Below are 23,593 nucleotides of genomic sequence, written 5' to 3'. Positions count from 1 at the left end.
TGAAATCTGTTTTTATTGCATCTATGATAAGAAATTAGTTTTTTTCTCTGTATCAAGTTTCTTCCTTCTAAATTTGCTTGTTATTCTCTAGCTATGACTGAAAAGACCAGACCAACTGTAGGTTCTCTCTCATATTTTCTAACTTGTATTTTCGCAATGCTGTAGTAAAATACAGAGATAAATTATATCACATTTTCAACCACCTTTATACCACTTACCCTTGACACATCATCTTAACTATTCCTTTTGTCCAAGCAGAACTGCATTAAAATGGCATGACATCTTCTCTTTTTTTAATAACAAGACCAATACAATAGATTTTTAAATAATGATCAAGGATTTTTTTTTTATTCATTAAGTTTCAGTATCATTACAGAAAATGTTATGGTACAGAGTTGTTTAACATTATTTTTTCTTTGCTCTTGATTTCCACATGAATGCTGGTAACACTAATATCTGTACAAGATCAGTCTTTGATTTTATTTTTTGTTCTGTACAATTTTAAATGTATTGGTTAAAAAGGCTGTCAGCACTTAAGGAAGCAATTTTCCCCCCCAGTTTGTTTACTCAAATAAAAGGTATCCAGTTACTGCCCAAGAGTACTGTGCCTTGAGGCTACTGGGGGGAGGCACCTCCCCATGCTCTGCAGGGGAGGGCTCTCCCTGAGGCAGGGCAGGGCCTCCACCCAGTCACTCTTCTGTTGGCACTGTGCACATAAACACGAGATACATGATAAAGAACAAGCAAAAGCTCTCTGAAAAGCGTTATGAAGCATACTAAGAAGGGAAATCCAAGTGTTGCCTACGCTAGTATAAATAAGCAGACAGCCTTGATTAAGAGCATAATTAGTTGTATTTTAAAGATGAGAAAAACACAAGTTCTGCAGGCACCTACTGCTGTCTACTAAAAGTTATCGCTATCAGACCTAGCATTGAACACACAAAGCAATTTGCAGGAAAGGAAAAATTTGCTTTGATATAATCAGAATAGAGTTGTCTGTTAAGATTTATTTTTAGGTGTTTTTTTCTTTAAAAGGTATTTAAATTCTTCTGAAATATAGTTCAAGATGTTGACTATACAGATCAACTTTTATCCAAATCAGAAAAACTAGCTGTGCCGTTGCATATTACAGGATACAGTCAATGATATGTGGACATGCATCAAAGCTTTCTTGCTCTGGTGACCATCATAGCCGTCCAATGACCATGACATCCACCACCTCGCCCTTGTGGAGCTCCACATACTGCTCTGTCTTTGGAGGTAGCATCAACAACCCGTTGGCACTGCGCATGCTCATCAGACGGCTGCTCATCTGATTACCTAGAAAGAAAGATCTCATTACAGCAGCAACATCACAGTGCATACAGTTGGGAGTCCTTGCAGTTCTTTTCAAAATAAACATCAAGGAACAGAAACACCGGTCTTAGAGAAGAAGAGAGAAGATCAGGCTTCCCCTAGGAAGGGGCGCCTTGCCACTGTATCCTACTTCCTTCTCACTAAACTTTAAAAATAAACATTAGAAATTACTGCTTCAAAGAACAAAACAGGATTTTATAGCACCATGCAAAATGCCACCGAATTTTCAGTTCAGGCTAAAATGTTATGTGTGTCTGAAAAGAGAGGTTTTTAAAACTTATTTTTAAAAAGACAATAACCATTTCTTCAGTGTTTACTAAGTGGTGGACAGCACAGTGGATAGTTTCCTTAACTATCTCATTTAATTTGTATAAGATTCAAAAGGGGTTAGGTAATTTGCCTATGGTCCTACTAACTAGCTGGTGGCCAATTTGAATGCAAGTCTGAAGGAAACACTGCCTATGTATTCAGTCACTATGTTAACTGATATTTGCACTTGATAGGACCTTTGTTTAAAGGGTAATACAGTTTTTCTGGAGACACATCAAAAGTTAGGTAAATATGACTAGAATACTTGAGAATAAAAGTTTAAAGTCTAGAGGAGGTAACTACAGAACTCTTGAGTTATCAATATTGATTTCTTAGTCCTTAAACTTTACCAATATCTAAGATATAATAGAGGCTACAGAGAATCCCATTATAATTGAGCTTGTATCTCACATTACAGGGTAGCATAATCATAGTACCCTCCTTTTTTTTACAACCAAACTTTTATACTCAGGACTTGGAGGTTGAACATATACATAAAAGTCTTCCATAATTCTTGGGAAGCCTGGGTGGCTCAGTCGGTTTACCAGCTGCCTTCGGCTCAGGTCATGATCCCAGGGTCCTGGGATTGAGTACCACATCAGGCTCCCTGCTCAGCGGGGAGCCTACTCCTCTCTCTGCCTCTGCCACTCCCCCTGTTTGTGTGCTCTTTCTCTCTGACAGAAAAATAAATTAAATCTTTTAAAAAAATCTTCCATAATTCTAGAATTATATTTCAAAAATGTATCTAGAAAATATGGTTCAATGGAATAAGTAAACCTTTATTAAAAAAATTTGTTTTTACTCTTGTTTTCTTCTTACGCTGTACTGTTTGGGAATAATTTAACTCATCTACTCTTTCAAAAAGGACAATGTATAACAATTACAAAATTAGGTATATCCAAGGAAGAGAGGTTATACATAGTTTTGTGTTTTAACAGGATACATGCATAGAAATACCCACTGGTATGAATGACTAACCTGTACTCTGTGCCCAAGGCAGTGGTTCTTGGTGATGCCAAGTCAGTATACACCGATGGTATTCCGGGCGAGGGTCCAGTTTTACATCACATGATAACTATAGAATACACAGTAAATGAAAACAAACTTGATCACCTGATCATCTCTTAAAACTACAGGGTGGTGGGAGTTGTGCAAAGAATAAAGTAGACATGAAAAATATCCTGGCATTCTGCTGTTTCCACCACTGCCACCTTATGTTCCTAATACAGGAAGTCCAGAGGCTGGGTTGCTCTGGTGAAAAGAGAAAAGTCGGCTATTCCCCATTCATAGTGGGGAAAAGGGCAGATGAAAAAGATAAGGTCTATCTTTGAAGTCTAATTTTATGGGTTGATAGTATAGATACCTCTGATTTATAAATTGAAAAATCAAAGCAAAATTTTTTTTTCAAAGCAGATTTTTTAAAACACTGAAAATAAAAGAAATAGAACTAAACAAACAAATAAGCTCAATATCCATTTATATGTCTGTCAATCTGTCTATCCCTACAATAAATATTTACTGAGACACTTTTTAGCTACCCATTCATATACCTACCTTTAAAATAAAAGGGCTAGTTACCTTTTCTCTTGAATATTTCCCTAGTGTCCCAATATTGAGATATAATTTTGTTTAAGGCAAATAAAAGTAGTCTATTCTAAAAGTTATACCATTTTTGTTAGCACATACTAAAAGAATTCCTATGAATGAGTCTTTGCTGGGCATCTTTCATATCTTTCCAATAAGGACAAAATCCTCTCTAACATAGCAACTTCGGTTTACACACAATATGGAATGACTAATTAACCTTTAACCTAGAGCCATTAAAAAAATCTATTTCATTAAATTTATCCTGAAATCTGATAAATTAAAGTGATAATGTGTTGGTACCAGGTGCCTAAGAGGTATCCCCTGAACGAGCTAATACAGTGTATAATTATGGACTATAGTCCATCAAAGATTAGTTCAATGTTAGTGAATATAAGACTTGTTCATTTTCCATTAGCATAATAATCATTTGTTACTCTACCTTAAAATGGTCCAGAAACCCTTTATCCAACTAAAACAGGTATTACTTAGACCAGTGATAAAATATAACTTGAAGATCCTAGAACTTTTGATTTAAGTAAGTCTATCTTCAATCCATTCTGTTTATGCTGTTTTTATTTCTATTTATTTATTTATTATTAACATATAATGTATTATTAGCCCCAGGGGTACAGGTCTGTGAATTGCCAGGTTTACACACTTCACAGCACTCACCATAGCACATACCCTCCCCAATGTCCATAACCCAACCACCCTCTCTCTACCTGTTTACGCTGTTTTTAAACATTCTAATTATTCACTCTGATAATCCCTGCTTTTCCTCTGGAATCCTGAATAAAATTCAATTCTAAGGTATTTTTCCTTGATTAAATCATATGCAACTATTTCGTATCTACTGAGGTGTAACTTGCCATTATTCCTAAATTATTGTGTGCTTATTTTGATGGCAAAAATGTCTCTTTTTCAGTTCCTCTCTGTGTGTATGGGTGTTCTCCAGAATGAAACTACAAGAGCCATTCCCATGGCTGTGTTATTTGCTAAGTGTTTAAGCAGATTTTTTTCCCTCAGCAAAGGCACGGACTGGCTCTTGGTAGTTCGGTGGGACAAACACCAGGATGGGGTGATATCTGACAGCTAGGTTTGACTCCCACTTGTACTCCTAATGGATGTGCTGTATTAGCAAATTATTTTGCTTTCCTGTACCAGTTTGTTCATCTACGAAATGGGATTGTTTGTTTTAAAGGAAGATATTTGTGGTAATTTAAGAAACAAGAATGAATTACAGCAAGAGATGAAACTGACTAGATTTTTATGGTATTTTACTAAAACACAGAATACCTTATTAGCCAATGTATTTAGTTGTACTGACATTATAGTTCTGGCATATTGTATCACTCAGCTTCAGAAACCACTTACTATGAGTGTCAATGCTTATAAGAATGATGTACATGAATGAGTAAACACAGACTTTTTTTGGTGAAAAAATTGATGTTTCACTTCAATGACTTCTTCTATTCATTCAAAATTGAAGTGGGCTGTGGACTCAGACTGTTTCCTCTGTTTCCTTTTGAATATTTTTCTGACATTCAATAGTCACTCAAGAGACAAAACTGTATTATGTGGTATAGTATTATATGGTTTAAATATTAACATGTAAATATTTACGGGAGAAAATTAGAAAAAAAAAGTCAACAGAATAAGAAGACAAGCCACAAACTGGGAGAAAATACTTGTAAAAAACATCTAATGGAGGCCTGTTATCCAAAATATACAAAGAATTCTTAAAACTCAATTACAAAACAACTTGATTAAAAAAATGGGCAAGGAGGGGCACCTGGGTTGCTCAGTTGGTTAAGTGACTGCCTTCAGCTCGGGTCATGATCCTGGAGTCCCAGGATCCAGTCCCGTGTTGGGTTCCCTGCTCAGCAAGGAGTCTGCTTCTCCCTCTGATCCTCCCCCTTCTCATGCTCTTTCTCTTCTGTCATTTTCTCTCTCTCTCTCAAATAAATAAATATTTTTAAAAAATGGGCAAGGGGCACCTGGGTGGCTCTTGATTTCAGCTCAGGTCATGATCTCAGAGTTGTGAGATGGAGCCCTGCATTGGGTTCTATACTCAGCAGGGTGTCTGCTTGAGTTTCTCTCTTCCTCTCCCCTCCCTCTGCCCCTGTGTGCCCTCTCTCTCAAATAAATAAATAAATACACAGATCTCTAAAAAAATATGGGTGAAAGACCTCAATATATAGCTCATTAAAGAACACATACAGATGGCAAGTAAGCATATTAAAAGATATTCAACATCATATGTCATTAGGGAATTGCAAAAAACTAAAACAATGAGATATCATTACACACCTACCAAAGGCTAAAATGCAAAATTCTGTCCACATCAAATCCTGGTGAGAATGTGGAGGAATTGGAACCCTTATTCATTCCTGGTAGGAATGCAAAATGGTATAGCCACTTTGGAAGATTGTTTGGTAGTTTCTTACCAAATTAAACATACTCTTACTATTAAATTTAGCAATTGCGCTCCTTGCTATTTACCCAACTAAATCGAAAATTATGTCCACACAAAAACCTGCACATGGGTTTGTAGCAGCTTTATCCATAATTGTCAAAACCTGGAAGTAATCAAGGTGTCCCTCGGCAGGTATATGGATAAATAAATGGTGGTACACCCAGACAATGAATATTATTGAGCACTAGAAAAAATGAGCTATGAATCCATTAAAAGATTTAGAGGAAACATATAGGCATATTGCTAAGTGAAAAGAGTCAGTCTAAAAAGGCCACATAATCGGGGCGCCTGGGTGGCTCAGTGGGTTAAGCCGCTGCCTTCGGCTCGGGTCATGATCTCGGGGTCCTGGGATCGAGCCCCGCGTCGGGCTCTCCGCTCAGCGGGGAGCCTGCTTCCTCCTCTCTCTCTCTGCCTGCTTGTGGTCTCTCTCTGTCAAATAAATAAATAAAATCTTTAAAAAAAAAATAAAATAAAAAGGCCACATAATTCTGGAAAAGACAAAACTATGGAGATCGTAAAAAGATCCAAATTAGCATGGAGGAAGGGATGAATAGGCAGGACACAGAAGGTAATTTTAGGGCAGTGAAACTAATCTCTATGACAGGACAGTGGTGGATACATGTAATTATACATTTGTCAAGGCCCTCAGAATATACAACACCAACAGGGAACCCTTGGTAACCTTGTGTGGTAATGATGTTATCAGTGTAGGTTATCAGTGTAGGTTATAACGAATGTGCCACTTTGGTGCAGAGGTCAACAGTGGGAGAGGTTAAGCATGTGTGAGGACAGGGGATATATGGGAACTCTCTACACTTTCCATTTAGTTTTGCAGTGAACCTATATCTAAAAAATAAAATTTATTAACTAAAAAAAAAAGAATATTTTGTCCTTCCTTTTTGTCCTGCCCATCTTATAGAGAAGTGATCTTACAGAATTCTCAGAGTAAATAATTAATTGCAAATACAGTGGAATAATTCTATTCCTCGCTGTTAATATGATATTAAAAGGGCACAAAGATGCTAAGTAATCAACCCTTTTTAGGGACATTGAAAAAGGCTTCACAGGGGATGCGGTATCAGAGTTTTATGACTAAGGAATCTTGAAAGCTGAGAAAGGAAATGGTGGTGGTTGGGGAAGAAACTTCTAGGAAGGGGAATAATCACAGGCACAGGCAGGGGATCTCATATCCATTTTGGAAGCAGTAAATGGCTTAATATGGTGAGAGCACAGGATGAGATGCTGATGAAGCTGGAGGGGAAAAAAGGCCTTGGGATGAAGGGCCTCCTATGTTCACGTGGGGAAGTTTGGATTTAACCCTGGGGTCATGGGAAGATGGAAGCATTTTAGTCAGAGAAGCTTACATGATTAGAGTTAGATTGGAGGTTTAAGAGGAGGCAAGATTAGAAGAAGGGAAATCGTTAAACACGTCAAGGGTTATAATCTAGTAAATGTTGGAGCCAGGTTTATTCAAAGCCAGGTTTTTTTTGTTTACATAAGTCAAGGGATATGGATGGCAAGGGCAGTTTTAGGAGAACGGTGAAGATTTGAAAGGCTATAGAAACAAATGGAAGAAGTTGATCCATAGGATATAAAGGGATCACAAGGGGAATTTGGGTCCCTGATGAGGTTTGTAAATTGGAAGTGATAATGTGAACAGCTGTAGACTCTTCTCTAGTTGTGGCCTAGAAATAAAAGTGAAGGATAAAGAAGGGAGGATTGATCCAAGTTTGTGGATTTTTAGAGTGGGCTATTGTGGAAGGAAGAGGCAAAAATAAAAAGTTGATATGCCTGACATGCTACACTACAGGATTTAGGTTGGATGAGGAAAGTGACAAAGCCAGAGGGGCTTAAGGACTGATAGAAAAGGGTAGAAGTAAAAAGAGTATTTATACCCTTTTATATCTATGGATAGGTAACTTGCTGTTTTTCCTAAATTGTACACCAGACTTGGTGATTTTGAGATGGAGTGCTTCAGGTATTGAAAAAGGATGTATGCATGAGTTGCTGAAGTGGAAATAAAGGTATTTAGAATTGTGGAAATAAAGCAACTGACAGTAAGAGGTGAGGTACAGAGGTAGACTATGAGACACTTGCCAAAGACCTGAATGTCACTGGAAGGTTTGATGGCAGTGAGCTCCAAAAGATTCAGGGGAATAGTTGGGACTCAGGACTGTAAAGATTGGAGAAGAGAGTTTGTGAGAAAGCAGATGACCAAAGAGGATTCTATGTGGGTGGGAGCCTAAAATAATATGCTCAAGGCCCTGGTTGGTCCTGGGGGCCTGGACTTGGCTCCAGTCTGGTCAAAGCTTCCAAAGTATGGTTATGGCAGCTTTATACTAGCTTTTTAGATAAGAACTATGAAGTTGTGAGGCAATGATTTCATTAGTCTACCAGAGAGATCCTTAGCTATCTTTTTTAAACCGCAAGCTCTAATATTCTCATAAAACAGGCATCCAATATATCTTTTGATGATCAATGACTGCTCTTGTCACAATAAACAATGATACTTCTCTCTATAGTTGCAAATACCTTAGCAATTTTCTATTTCTTAAGAGATTTTATTTATTTATTTGACAGAGAAGGGGAGAGAGAGAGAGAGAGCACAAGAAGAGGGAGCAGGAAAGGGAGAAGCAGGGAGACCAATGTGAGATTGATCCCCGGACCCTGAGATCATGATCTGATCTGAAGGCAGATGCTTAACTGACTGAGCCATCCAAGCGCCCCAGTAATTTTCAAACAAAATAAGGATTTTGTTAAAGTGCTTTGTATTTTACTGTTTATGGCAGCAGAGAGAAAGCATTCACCAAGTTCTTACAGCATGAGGTCAGTAATGTTCAAGAGAAGAGGTAAGATGGAAAAATTAGAATAGTCCAGTAGAGTTCAACATGCCCATACTCTCCCAGGACATGCTGACCTGGTCCCATGGGAGATGATAATATTTTCCCTTTCCCTTCTCTTAATCATTAACTGAGGTGGGCTATTAATAGTAATAGGAGTTATCTCAGGTATGTTACTGGAGAAAAAAATGGACAACAAGGAGCAGTATAGGGTACTTTGATGGGATATTAAGGAAATACATTAAGGAAACAAAAGGATATCCTTTTGTAGAAATTATTAGGTTACTAATTCAATGAATTAAGATTATGTTTCTTATTGTCTACTGAAAACCAGAAGTATTTCATCTTCAACCATAACTGACCAAGGACATAGGGAAAGTGTTTATTCTAAATTGATGTTTGTTAGAATGCATAAATATAAAAGGATGACATTTTTTTGTGATCTCTTAAAATAATGCAGCATTGCTCTAACCATAGGCCAGCTGCCTCAAATTCAGTACTGTGAGTTACTGACACCAGCGTTTAACAACCACCTCACTTACTGAAAGCAGTAAGGATTGGGAGAGGCCATGATTATGGCAACCATTTTGGAGAACAGTAATAAGTGGTGTCTGTATGCTGCGTATTGGCTGGTCAGAATATTGAAACAACAGGTTTTACCATGTTTCAAGAAAGTGAATAAAGTTATGTTCTAAAAGTGGCATTTCTGGGGTGCCTGGGTGGCTCAGTGGGTTAAGCCTCTGCTTTCGGCTCAGGTCATGATCTCAGGGTCCTGGGATAGAGCCCCGCTCTGCAGGGAGCCTGCTTCCCCCTCTCTCCCTCTGCCTGCCTCTCTGTCTACTTGTGATCTCTCTCTCTCTCTGTTGAATAAATAAAATCTTAAAAAAAAAAAAATATATATATATATATATATACACATTAAAAATGGCAGTTCTGTCAGGAAAAGAGTGGGGAGGATTTTCGGAGTTAAAAACAAAAGAAGTCAACAGCCAAACACACTGAGGACCCATTCTGACAGTCCCAGTGATGCTGCTCTGTGGGAGAAAGGAGTTTGACTGATTCTTAGACCAACTGTCAATTCCATGAGTTGACAGGAATGAGCAGCAGTGTGAACAATGTGCCAAGGACACTCTCTTTAGTAATCACTGTTGTCAGTAAGGATAGCTGCCACAATGTCAGTTTTAAAGAAGAGATGGTGAATGTTAAAATGAGAAATAAAGATTCATAAGAATGTAAGAATTCCTCAAAAATGGGAAAGATTCATAAGAACTCTGAAAAGTCAAAGAGAAGTCCTCATTTTCTCTCTTACAACAATGTGGATTTTTCTTATTTCCTAAATAGCAAATATGAAAATAGTGAGCAAATTCATATTACTGTTTAGATATCTAAGCTTTATAACTCTGACCTTCTGATTTGATCAGAATACTTCTTGTTCATTGATAGCTTTTTTCTTCTTTTTCCATTAAATTTAAAAGAAGACAACTGCTAGGATTATTGAAACAAAACCCCCAAATAATTTGTTTTCAGAAATATCTAGTTGAACTTTTATTAAACTTTTAAGAAAAGGAGGATATCCCTTCATATACTAGTCTACAAAAATCTCACTATTTAAAAGGTCAATGTTAAGAATATCTGAAGCCTAGATTTTCTTTATTTTTTATCCTATATATTCTCACACTAATATTTTATTAATATTTCTTCTTCCTCTTCTATGCCTTGTGTTCTTCCTGTTAACGAATCATAGTTATCTGTCATATCTGATAACAGTTTAGGTATTTGAAAAAATGGATATATACATATAAAAGATTAAATTGGGACTCCTTTTTTTTACACAATACACAGAAATCAACTCAAAATGGATTAAGGACTTATAGTAAAACCTGAAACTATAAAACTGGAAGAAAATATACAGGAAAAGCTTTTTGATTGGTCTTAGCAATGATTTCTAAGATTTGACACCAAAAGCATAAGCAATGAAATAAAAATTAGACAAGTGGAACTACATCAATCTAGAAAGCTTCTGCACTGCAATGGAAACAACAGTATGAAAAGGGAACCAAGGGAGTGGGAGAAAATATTTAAACCATCTATTTGATAAGGGTTCTATGCTCAAAATATATAAGAATCTCTTACAATGCAATAGCAAAAAGACAATCTGATTTTAAAATGGGCAAAGAGGGGGCACCTGGGTGGCTCAGTGGGTTAAGCCTCTGCCTTCACTTGGGTCATGATCTCAGGGTCCTGGGATCGAGCCCTACATCGGGCTCTTTGCTCAACGGGGAGCCTGCTTCCTCCTCTCTCTCTCTGCCTGCCTGCCTCTCTGCCTACTTGTGATCTCTGTCAAGTGAATAAATAAAATCTTAAAAAAAAATGGGCAAAGGGGTTGAATAGACATTTCTCTAAAGAAGATATACAGATGGCCACTAGGTATATGAAAGAGCGCTCAACATCACTAATCTCAGGAAAATGCAGATCAAAACCACAATGAGATACCATCTCCCAACTGTTAGGATGGGTATTATAAAAACAACAACACAAAAAGTAAGTATTTCAAGGATGTAGAGAAACTGAAATACTTATATAATGGTAGGAATGTAGAATGGTTCAGCCACTAGTGCTTGAGGAAGACAGTATGAGGTTTTCTCTCAAATTAAAAAGTGAACATATGACAGAGCAATTCTATTTCTGGGTATATATCTTAAAGAATTGAAATCAGGATTTCAAAGCGATATCGACACTCCCATGTAGCATTATTCACGATAGCCAAGATATGTAAACAACTCAAGTGTTCATTGATAGATGAATGGAGGAGAATGCTATATTCATACAATGGAATATTATTCACAGATTTAAAAAAGAAAGATACCCTACCATTTGTGGCAATATGGATAAACCTAGGTTACATTATGTTAAGTGAAATAAACCAGTCACAGAAGGATAAATACTGCATGATTCCACTTATATGAGATGCCTATTTAAAATAGTCAGTCATGGAAGCATAGAATAGAATGGTGATTGTCCGAGGCTGAGGGGAGGGGGCAATGGGGAATTGTTGCTCAACAGGTATAAATTTTCTCTTCTGCAAGGTGAATGAGTTCTAGAGATCCCTTGTACAACATAGTACCTATAATAGACAACATGGTATTCTGCACTTAAAAATATGTTAAAAGGGTAGCTCTCATGTTAAATGTTCATACCACAAATCAAACACATAAAAAACAAAACCACAAAAAAACGCAGGAAAATTGATGGAGGTATTGGGTATGTTTAGTAAGTTGACTGTGGTGATGATATGGGCATATGCATACATCCAATTTCATTAAAATGCTCAATTTTTTGTATATCAGTTGTATCTCAATCAAACTTTTAAAAGGTCAATGGCTTGAGGTAGGTTATATCGCCAAGAAAATCGTTCATTGGTTATACAGAAAGTGTGTTATATAATCAGTTGAGTAGTAGTAAATCAAATTGAATTTGATTTAGTGCTGATGGAGAAGGAGACTCTAATTTCTGGATGACTTTTACTATAAGCATAATTCCTCAGCCTTAATTCTCCTTTTCCACACAATGTGGTCACCCTTTCCTTCTGATTCACTTCTGATTCTTCTAGTCCATTGATTATCTCTTTCTGGACTGTTTAAAATTTATCAGTGAGGTCCCAGAAAAAGCAAGCAGATAAATTGCTGTCCTGTGTGAGTTTGTACAATGGAAAGGGAATTCTTGTCCCTTTTAGGTTTAGTTTTAGGGTAGTGCTAGTCTCATTCTATTTACCATTTTATCATTACCTATCCACTTCCGTATGGATTCTAGCTGGAGAAAATGATTCACTTTAGAAGTCGTGGAATAATTTGGACTGGGAATAAAAGGGACCCTTTTCTCTCCATTTTCTATCATGAAGGGGGGAATATAACCACATTTTCCCTCAAAACTAATATAAAATTTTAGATATTTTGGGCAGTTGGGAAATCATATCCCTAATTGTTATTAGGCTTCAGTTTTGGTTCCTGGTCATTTAGATAACATTACCCTGGCTTTGATGATGGTGGGCCGAGGATCCAAGATGCCCTGCATCTTTCTCAGTGCAGGCACCACAAAGAGATTGCAGGTGACCACGGCTGACACGGGATTCCCTGAAAGTCAACCAAGCAGTTATTTATAGTATACATACAAAAGTTTGCCAAATAATTCTGTCTATACCTTCATTCATCATAAAGAGTGAGGTGACTAACCACTTCCTCTTCTAAATCCCAAAGGACTCTAGAATAGAGCCACAATCAGCCAAATGCCACAGGACGTGGAAACATGAAGTCTACCAGTGAAATGCAGAAACTTCTGATTCCCAGAAGCTGTTTACACCATTTATTTCCACTTTTCTGAGAACTACACATTGGAAGCCATTACCAATCTTGATAAATTTTAAAGCAGATTCTACTTGCTATTTTTAAAGATGTTTTAAAATTGCCATGGTAATACACGCTGAGGACAAAAACATTTAGAAATAGGTTAAGCATAAAGAAATGTATCTATAATCCCCCCTCTACCCAGAAATTTCTTTATATTAAAAAAAAAACTAAATGATTTAAGACACAAAGGACTTGAAGATAAATACTGTTATGGACTGAATTGTGTCCCTACAAATTCATATGTTGAAGTTTAGCACCCAGTATGACAGTATTTGTAGATACTAGGGCCTTTAAAGAGGTAATCAAAGTTAAATGAGATTTAAAGGTGAGGTCCCAGTCCAATGAGACTGGTGTCTGTATAAAAAGAGGGAGAAACACCCCGAGTGCACACACACAGAAGAAAAGTCACATAAGGACATGGTGAGAAGGTGACCATCTGCAAGCCAGGAAGAAAGACTCAACAGAAACCAGCTTTGCTGGCATCTTGGTCTTAGACTTTCAGTCTCCAGAAGTGTGAAAAAATATATTATCTGTTGTTTAAGCCATTTGGTCTGTGATACTCTGTTATGGCAGCCTTAGCAGACTAATAGAAATATCAAATTCTTTTAAAGTTATAAGAAAAAACTGGAGTTCCTGGGTGGTGCAGTCAGTTAAGCACCTGACTCTCTGTTTTTGGCTTAGGTTGTGATTTTGGGGTTGGGGGTTCGAACCCCACAACTGGCTGCGTGCTCAGTGTGGAGTCTGCTTGAGACTCTCTCCCTCACCCTCTGCCCTTGCTGTCCCTTGCTCTTTCTCTCTCTCAAATAAATTAATCTTAAAAAAAAAAGTTATAAGAAAAATTTGAGGAATTCAGTTGTACCTTTCCAAGAAGAAATCTGGGTGTGTCATGCACTTTGAAGGAAGGAAGAGTAGGCTATAAAAAAAATGTGCTGAGAATCACAGATTTAGTTTCTTGTGTGGTACTGTTAACTAAATAAACTGAGCAACACTTTTTCGTTCAGGGAAAGTTCCAAACCTTTCAGAATCTAATTTTACTCTTCCACAAAATGAAGTAGATACATAAATCTTTTAAACTGCTTTAAAAGTTATCAAGATTAATAATGGCTTTGAATATAATCATGGAAAGCAGAAATATAATCATGAATTTTAAAATCCTTTTAAAAGGAACCACTTTACTGGTTCCACAATCTGAACATCTGGGTTATTGCTGCCCTCTTTTGGTTCATTCAGGTTGGGCAGAGAAAATTTCAAGTGAAAGTAGCAATTTGAAAATAGGTTATTTAATTATCACTTCTTTGGCAAATCAAGTTTAGAAGTAACAGCAAAATAGGCCTCCACTGTAACATTGTTTCTTTGTCTATAGGTCAAATAATATCTTCTGAAGACAGAGTAAGTCTTGTGTAGGCAAAATGAAGTGAAGAAGAGGACCACATTTTTCTTTTCAGAGTACATAAGTATATGTATATATATCATATATATATATTATAATAATTATATATAATATATATATATGATATATATACATTAAAGGCCCTAATAAAGGCCCCAAGGAGTTCTATATTGTAGATACATTTTAAGGACTAATTTACTTACATGTCTTCTCTCTTAAAATTTCTTATGGGATAGAAATCTAATCTCTTTTATGCTTATACATAGGAACTTTAAAAATGCTTTCAAAACTCAAAACTCAAAAAAAAAAGCTTTTCAAATTTTTCTGCCTGCCTTCCTTTCTTTATACTCTATTTTGAATTTAGTTAATATGACAAGCAGATAAATATCCCAAAGTCACAATATTTGTGCATTTGAAAGGAATAAGCAGGTTATTTTCTGAAGGAATCGTGCCAAGAAGCAGAGAATGGAACACTGCTACAGATCAGAAGATAACTTTAAAAGCTGAAAAAATAACAAGGAGGCATACAAAACTTCTAAATTGCTTTAGAATTTATCACATTGGTAATGACTTAAAAAGCATGGCTTTAACTGTAAGCCAAAATCAATAAAAATTAAAATTGGAAGTCTTTATAAATGGAAACATTTCACTTTTTCTACAATTTGAACATATGAGTTTCTGCTCACATGGGAGCAAGCCTGGGGACAGTGATGTGGTCAGACTGATGATGGCTGGGATTTGGCTGAGAAGCACCAGTACTATTAGTCCCTCCTTCCGTGTTGTCTCCTGGCCCCACTCCAAATCTGGAAAGGACCAAAGGCAGCTTTGTATTTTTTTGCTCTAGTATTTACCTGTATGGTTGATTCAAGGATGTTTGGACCTCTGAACACAATACTGCTACTATGGGAGGTGACTAGACTACTAACTTTGACCAATTTTCTGTAAGGAAAAGCAGGTACCTCCAGAAGGATCTAGGGACAGCTAACACTTGATTATCATCTTAGGGTTTGGAATATGCTTTGAAAGATACTATCTAATTTGACCTTTACACCAATCCTACAGAGCAGATTTCAGCCCTGTTTTATAGGTGAAGAAATAGCTTCAAAGAAGTTAAGTGATTTGTCCAAGGTCATACCATAAGTAAAGCTGGGTCTTGAGCCCAGGTCTTTCAGATTCAAAATCAAATGCTCTGAGAGGGATTCAAAAAGATTTTGATCATTTTTCCAGAAAAAGCAAAAGAAACTATTTTAATTATTCTTACCTGGTAGTGCAAAGATTATTTTTCTTACACCATCAATATCCAAAGTTGCAAATGTTGTTGGCAGGCTAGAGAATAAAAGAGGTTATTTGTTAGTGACTGCTAAGTAATATGATGAGTAAATTAAATACTTTAGTTTTCTTGCTACGTGGCTCTGCATATAGGATATTTATCATATGAAAGTATTTTTTTTTCTGTTGACTCTTCCCTAAGCCTTTATACCCTGAAGTTTCAAGAGCATTTAAATTAATTTGTTTTTAGTATCTTCTGTTTTCAAGTAACCAAACTTCTTGGTTTTCTGCAGCTTACTTTCTTCCCCCTTCCTGTTAGTGCCAGAGAAGTGTATCTCAAATCCCGGGGTTTCTCCACCCCTCTGGCTAATAATGTCTATATTGTTTTTGCTGGAGAATGAAGAACATCATTCTCATTATCAGAGGACTACCTGGTAATACATGTCTATCAGATAAATGCCTGCTGTTCAAGATGATTATTCCTCAACCTTTTAAAACTATACTCAGCAATGAGCATAAAAACTGGCCTCCTATGAAGGTAATTTTTTGAAATGTCAAAATAAATAAAATATCATGACTAGAACAAAATTAAAGCGACAGTAATTAAAAATATTTTCAAATTATACTTCCTCAAGATTCTGACATGAATTTTATCTGATATGAATCCTTATCATGGGGGTATGTGGGAAGGGATGAGTGTGAGTGGCACAGAGTGGGCAGGCAGTCAAAAATAGTGAATTTTTTTTTTCTTATTGACTATATTTTATATGAACTTCCAGCTAAAAATTTCATTATATTAATGAAACTTGAGCATTACAGAATCCTTAGGGAATGCTAAAATTTCCATGTAGTTGAAAAGTTATCTTTTTAAGTACCTAATTGCTTTTATTTTTATTATTTTATTTATTATTTATATTTATTTATATATTTATTATTATTATATTTATCATTTTATTTTATTATTTTTGCAGCTTGGTCTTTCAAATCTGGACCACTCATACCTTTTGGAATTATCCGATAAACATTAGCATTTTTTGATGACTTGAAAACATCATTAAGTTGTTTGTTTATTTGTTTGTTTTGAGAGAGAGAGAGAGAAAGCAGGGTCAGGGGCAGGGGAGGGGCGGGGGGAGAGAGAGAATCTTAAGCAGACTCCACCTTCAGCGTGTAAGACCAAGGTGGGGTACAATCTCACAACCCTGAGATCATGGCCTGGACCTAAATCAAGAGTTGGATGCTTACCTGACTGAGCCTCCCAAGAGCTCCCATCATTACTAACTTATTCTACTCTGCTACACTAAAGTGACGTTGGGTCACAAGGGTGTGTTATGTATTGTTTTTACCTATAAACCATAACTCTACATTACACACTGCACTTCTTGTTTCTTTTTTCCTCCTAGTTTTTTTCTGTGGCTCCCCTTAATGCTAGACTCTGTCATCTGAGCACTTAAAGCTGACTTTAGGGGGTGCCTGGGTGGCTCAGTCATTTAAGCAGCTGATTCTTGATTTTAGCTCAGCTCATGATCTCAGGTTGTGAGATGGAGCCCCTTATTGGGCTCTGTACTGGGCATGGAACCTGCTTAAGATTCTCTCTCTCCCTCTCACTCTGCCCCTCCCCACACTCCCTCTCTTAAAAAAGAAAAAAAAAAAAAAAGCTGGCTTTAGGTTTGGGAACCAAGAACAGTAGTAATAATTATATTGTCATAATAATAATAATATGTTACTATTTTTAAAGAAACATCTGCATTACATCCATTATTTCATTTTAACTCTCACAACAATCCCATGAGGTGACAATTATCATCTCATTTTATAGATGAGAAAACAGACTCAGAGATTAAGAAATTTGGTCCAAATCTCCTAGCTACTAGGTGATGAAACAAAGATTTGAACCAAGATTTCACTAACTTTATGGCTGGTAATTAGATAAGGCCCTTAGATGGTTTGCTGTGAAGTGTTAGTATGTATACTTTGTAACATCTATTTTTGGCTACTCTGAGACCTCTTTTGCTTACTTTCTGATTCTTTGCTGTCTTTTAGAAAAACTAGATCAGATTATCATATCAATTTATGACTAGGTTATTTGGCCATGACTGTTACTATGTGATGAAAATAATTTCCAAGATACACTCTTGATAACAGCTATGTTCACTGTAGATGACCCACAAATATTGTGATTGGTAGTCCTGACTGATAATACTCCAAATCCAAATGTTTTTTTGAGTATCTGTCTAAAATGAAAGAGGTTAATTACATTCTTAATGCACTACATGTGGGAAGAGCAAAGCTAAATTGTTCTTGAGCTTTTTATATTTCTTCTTTTTCTACTATTAAGGAGCAATTACCTTTAAATTCTTCTCATCTTTAGACAGGTATAAATTTTGGCCAAGTAAAGGAAGCCTATTTAAACTTCTAAACCATTTTATTATAGCAAACTAACACATATAATAACAGTGAGGAGGGAGTGCATTACACTTCCCTTCTACTATATGTAAAGCCAATTTAAATCACCTTTTGCATCTTGCAGACAGGTTCTGTGATTTCTCAAAAGGTACTCATTTAAAAAGATTCTATTACAACAAAATATTTTATCATGCATTGTATCATGAGTGTCCTATTGCTAGACTGTGAAGCTTTTGTTTAAGTTCTGGAAAGCCATTTCCTTGGAACTGAGCACCTATTCAGTTTTCCTCTCGAGATCAGAATGTAATAGTATTTATACAATGACTGAGGTCACACAGTGTAATGACTTTAAGGGGGGGAAATAAACATTAGGAACTGATGGGCCTTAATGAGTGGTAAAAAATAAACTGAAAATAAAAATAGTACCAAAATTATATATATCACAGATGCTGAGATTAATTTAAATAATAGATATTATAAATAATTCTCTTCTAATTCTCTCTGCCCCCTCGCCCTTCTTTAAAATAAATAAGTAAATAAATCTTAAAAAAAAAACAAACCCACCCACAAATAATTCTCCTCTACAGATGAGGGCAACTAATATCAATTTCCTTTTCACTATAAAATAGAATAGCCAATTCAATTTTTGAGGTTAGCGAGATGCACGCTGACAGGCTTTTGGGATGTCCTCTGTATTCCAATTGAACTAGTACTGCCCATAGGGGCAGAAAAAAAAGCCCATGCACTCACAGTACAGTAATATTTGCTTAAAACAAAATATTCTTTAAGAAAAAAAAAGATTTATTTGAGAGAGAGAGAGAGAGAGTGAGAAGTGGTAGGAGCAGAGAATCTTAGCAGATTCCCTGCTGAGTGTGGAGCTCAATGTGCGGCTTGATCCCAAGACCCTAAGATCATGACCTGAGCTGAAATCAGGAGTCAGATGCTTCACTGTCTGAACCGCCCAGGTGTTTCAAGACAAAATATTCTTAATGAGAATGGTCCAAATCTAACAGTTTCAATAATAAATGGGCTTTGTTAGGAGTAGTAATATTGGGGCAACTACAGAAATATAATGTCAAGAATTCTAAATTCTATCAAATTGTGCAGAAGACTTAGGGTTAATCTTAACTTCATACTTAAATGACAAAATCATGGCGGTAAAGCCTTATCTTTGTCCTAGACCTGATGAGAGGTACCTAACAAATCTGGGAGGTTAGGAAGGCTGGCTTGACACTTTAAAAAGTTTTCTGGAATTTACTGATAAATTACTCACATAACAACTAGTAAGTCTCACATCTACTCTCTCTTCAGGTTCACATGAGCACCCATCAGAGTACAGTTCTGAACTAAACCATTATTTACTGTTGTCCCTGACAGTACGGAGGTGTGTTTGAATAGTGAATAGTTTATAGAGTAGTAGGGGTCTAAACAGGCAAAATATGGCTTAAAGACATGGCCACACATATTTCAACACCAATGTTTGGCATTCTTTGAGGATTTACAACTGATTATAGGACCTCCATAACTTTAGGAGTTGTGCCAGATTATGGGACCTCCACAACTTTAGGAGTTGTGCCAGATCTTGGAATGTAGTTATTTTTCTTTTTCCATGGAGGTAGTAAGAAACAATATGAAACACTACTTTTGAAGTATTTTTGCAAAGGAAAAAAAAAGAGTCTGAACGTAACCAAGCTTTTAGATCTAACTTCCACTCTGTAGAATATACTGGAAAAAGAGAGGAACAAGTTAACCACCACCACAAGGAAGTGATTATCCAAATCCAGTTGTAAAGACAAATGATGTAGTTTCTTCAGCAAGTCAATGGCATGACAAAAAAAGGAGGTTGGAGGTAAATGTTATTATGTAATAAAGATTTAACAACAAATACAGTGAATGGACATGACCTAAATTCTAATTCAAATAAAACATGTAAGAAGGCATTCTTTTTCTTGACATTTGGGAGAATTTTGAATATGATCAGGGTATCAGATGACAGTAAGTTATTCTTATTTATTTTGTTAGGTGAAAAATACCATTGTGATTACACAAGAGAATGCTACTATTATTATTACTTGAGATGTATACCAAAATGACATTGTAGAATTTGCTTTAAAATAATCCAAAATAAACAAAAACCCCCCAAAACAAAAAACACCAAACAATCTAGTACCTTGTCCCCTCAAAAAGGTGAGGAAGGGGATTGATAAAACAGTTTTGGAAAAATGGTGATAGTTCCTCCTCCACGGAGGTTTCATTGTACTCCCTCCTTTTGTGCATTTTGAGAATTTTTTTCTTTTTTAAAAGATTTTGTTTATCTGATCCAATTTTAGTATATGTGCTGCTGAAGCAAGCACAAGATTTTAGTTATAAGAGAGAGAGAAAGCACTAGAGGGGCAAGGGTCAGAAGGAAAAGCAGACTCCCTGCTGAGCAGGGAGCCTGTTCCAGGATTCTGGGATCATGATCTGAGCTGAAGGGAGACACTTAACTGACTGAGCCACCCAGATGCCACCCAAATTTTTAGAATTTTCATACTAGAATGTTTTTAAAATGAGAGAAAGAAGCACTATGAAGAGAAAGAGAAATAGAAAGAAGGAACTAGATATGGGAACTAAAGAGGTTTAGAAAGTTGCTTTGCTTCATTTATAACAAACCCAGGTGATTTATAAGGAAGATGAATTCCCATTTCAGATAGGAGCTAGACTTGGCAAGGAATTCTAATAGTATAATATTTCTTTTATTAGAGCAAATAATACATAATAGAAAATGTAAGAAGAAAAAAAAAAAGAAAATGTAAGAAGAAAGCATTTAAAATTTTGTTAGTTAAAGCAAGCCAAACCAACCCCATATATGAGATAGTAAGATTATTTTCATACCCTGGTTTCATAAAAACCCTGCCAAAATGGATCTGAGCATGAAGATCAATGTCCAGCACCTGCTTGAGATAGTCCTGCAAATATGAAAAACAATTACTTTATTTTCAAACATTCTAATATCAGACTTTCAAAACTTTACATGAAAATAAAATGAATTTGTAAGATTGAAATGAAAAGAAACATTTTAATGAAGTTGATTAACCTAAGGCAAATTCCTTCATTTCTTCATTCCCGTCATTCACTTATTCTTTAATAAATACTTATTGAGTACCTAGTATATGCTGAGTACTAATCTAGGTATAGGGGGAGATAGGCTTGAACAAAGAGAAAATGTCCCTGCTTTCATAAAAAATACATTCTAGTGGAAGTAGTTAGATAATAAACCAAATAACTACATTACTTGATGGGTTATTGTTTCTCTTTTAATACAGGATTTTGTTTGAGAAAGCATGTTAACAAATAAGAAGCTTAAGAAGTTGTGCTATGTCAAGAGAGCCACATTATTCTCCTTAATGGACTTCAAGTAATGTACACATTCCTCAAGGAATCTAAATAAGTCAACTAAAATTAAAAAAACAAACAGGGAGAGAGTTCTAAACTAGAAAGTCAAGGGAGTTTAATTGTTTTTATCTGCCAACAAAAGTTACAACTAATCCACAGTGGTTTGATAAAACCTGACCTTTGGAAATGAAAGACAACATTGCCATGCAATTGGTTTTGTGGACATAAAGAAAAAAATTGCAGTCCTAAAAATTTCTCAACCCCTAGGTCTATTGCTGAGTTTCCTGTTCATTAATCCAGAAACCCACTAAAAATTTAAATATTTCACAAGCTTGGGATACTTTTTTTTTAAAATATTTTATTCATTTATTTGACAGACAGAGATCACAAGTAGGCAGAGAGGCAGGCAGAGAGAGGGGGAAGCAGGCTCCCTACTGAGCAGAGAGCCCGATGTGGGGCTCAATCCGAGGGCCCTGAGATCATGACCTGAGCCGAAGGCAGAGGCTTAACCCACTGAGCCACCCAGGCGCCCAAGCTTGGGATACTTTATTTAAAAAATCTGTTCCCTTCTATTTCCACAACCTCAGCCAACTTGTATTATTGAATCATCTCACTTGTATTGTTGAAATAGGTCTCTCTGCCAATAGTCCTGCCTTCCTCCAATTCATTCCCCTCATACCAGAAAGAGAGATCTCTTGAAAAAAGTCTGATCAAGCCACCATATAATACATCAAAACTTCCTGTTTTCCAGGAAAAAGTCCCATCTTTTTAATATCATATCTATGATTCTCATATTTTCTAGCCCCCTTTTAACAATAATTGCTCTCTCATGAGGGAATCCTCTTCCCATCCACTCCCATTCCTCTTCCTCAATCTCAATCTCCCTCTCTTTCTCCCTCCTCACCCTCCTTTCTCTCTCCATTCTAGCAAGACTATATCACTTTAAGTTTCTAAGACTTTCTTGCCCTCAGTCTCTGAAAATGCTTTTCCTTCCTTCTGGAATACTCTTTCTTTCTATGTTCATCTCTCTACCCCTTATCTCAGTCTCAGTCTTTTCTCAGCCTCCCCTTAATTCACAAGACTGGATCATAGATTGCTTATCTTTATTTTGAGGCTATATTAAGAGATGTAAATTTAGAGTTATATTTTTCTAATAAACCAATCCATTTAAATATATGAAATGTCCCTCCTAATATCTTGTAATCCTTTTCACCTTAATTTTCTCTGATATCGATAAAGCCACACCAGCTATCTTTCATTGTAACTTTTTTTTACTCTTTTATGTTCAGTTTGCCATGTCTTTCTATTTAAGGTGGGTCTTTTATTGCCATTTTTACAATCAAATTTTTACAAAGACAAATTATTGTCTTTTTACAATACAGATGACAATTTTTAATTGGAGGACTTAGTCCATTTACATTTAATATAATTTCTGCTGTATTTGGACTTAAAACTATCACCCTACTATTTATTTTCTATTTGTCACTTCTGTTTTTATTTCATTTTTTCTTCTTTTGTGCTTTTTGAATTCATCATTTTTTTGTTATTTTAATTTCTCTTCTATTAGCTTGTTACACATTCATTTATTATTATTTTTAGTGGTTATTTCAGAGATTACAATATGCATTCTTGACTTATTATAGTCCACTATAATTTGATATTTTTATTACTTCCCATACAATGCATGAACCTTAAATCAGTTAACTCCATTCATTCCTCTCTGTTTTTTGTGATATAATGTACCATATAGTCTATATACATTTTAAGTATGTGTGTTTATATGTGTGTGTATATATATTTAACTATTATATATATTTCTATATATGCTATACAGACAAGATACACTCTATATTTATAATTTAATATACAATGTTTATATATAAACATATTTTAACCTTTTAAGACATTATTATTTTATACAACAACACCCATTTATCTTTAACCACATATTAACACTTTCTTCTGGTTTTTAATCCTTTCTGCATTTCTGTACCTCCACAATCTTTTTTTTTTTTAATTTAACTAATTTTAATTTAAAAGTTAAAAATATATTATGGTAAAAATACAAACAGATAGAATGGTATAAAATAAAATTTTAAGCTCATCCTTCTCATCACCGCTAAGCTTGTCAATGCATACACAAACATTTTTTTTGAATGCACATGAGAGAAAAATTTACATGCCT

At 35.7% G+C, this 23,593-nt stretch overlaps 1 protein-coding gene across 1 annotated transcript in view; it reads right to left on the bottom strand.

Moving 5' to 3' along the window:
- Positions 1–318: 318 nt before the first annotated feature.
- Positions 319–23,593, bottom strand: part of LOC111148720 (gephyrin) — a 200,666-nt gene continuing 177,391 nt past the window's right edge. The window contains exons 13-17 of the mRNA XM_022505522.1: positions 20,908–20,981; positions 15,623–15,687; positions 12,595–12,698; positions 2,644–2,740; positions 319–1,320 (exon numbers count right to left, since the gene is read on the bottom strand). Of these exons, the coding sequence (XP_022361230.1) occupies positions 1,187–1,320; positions 2,644–2,740; positions 12,595–12,698; positions 15,623–15,687; positions 20,908–20,981 (474 nt within the window). The 3' untranslated portion in view covers positions 319–1,186. The remainder of the gene's footprint in view (positions 1,321–2,643; positions 2,741–12,594; positions 12,699–15,622; positions 15,688–20,907; positions 20,982–23,593) is intronic.

This window comes from Enhydra lutris, unplaced genomic scaffold, assembly GCF_002288905.1.
Source record: "Enhydra lutris kenyoni isolate GAN:26980312 unplaced genomic scaffold, ASM228890v2 scaffoldscaffold20, whole genome shotgun sequence".
NCBI classification, from domain to species: Eukaryota; Metazoa; Chordata; class Mammalia; order Carnivora; family Mustelidae; genus Enhydra; species Enhydra lutris.
The sequence above is the reverse complement of the archived record's forward strand: the minus strand, read 5'-3'. Positions and strand labels throughout refer to the sequence as shown.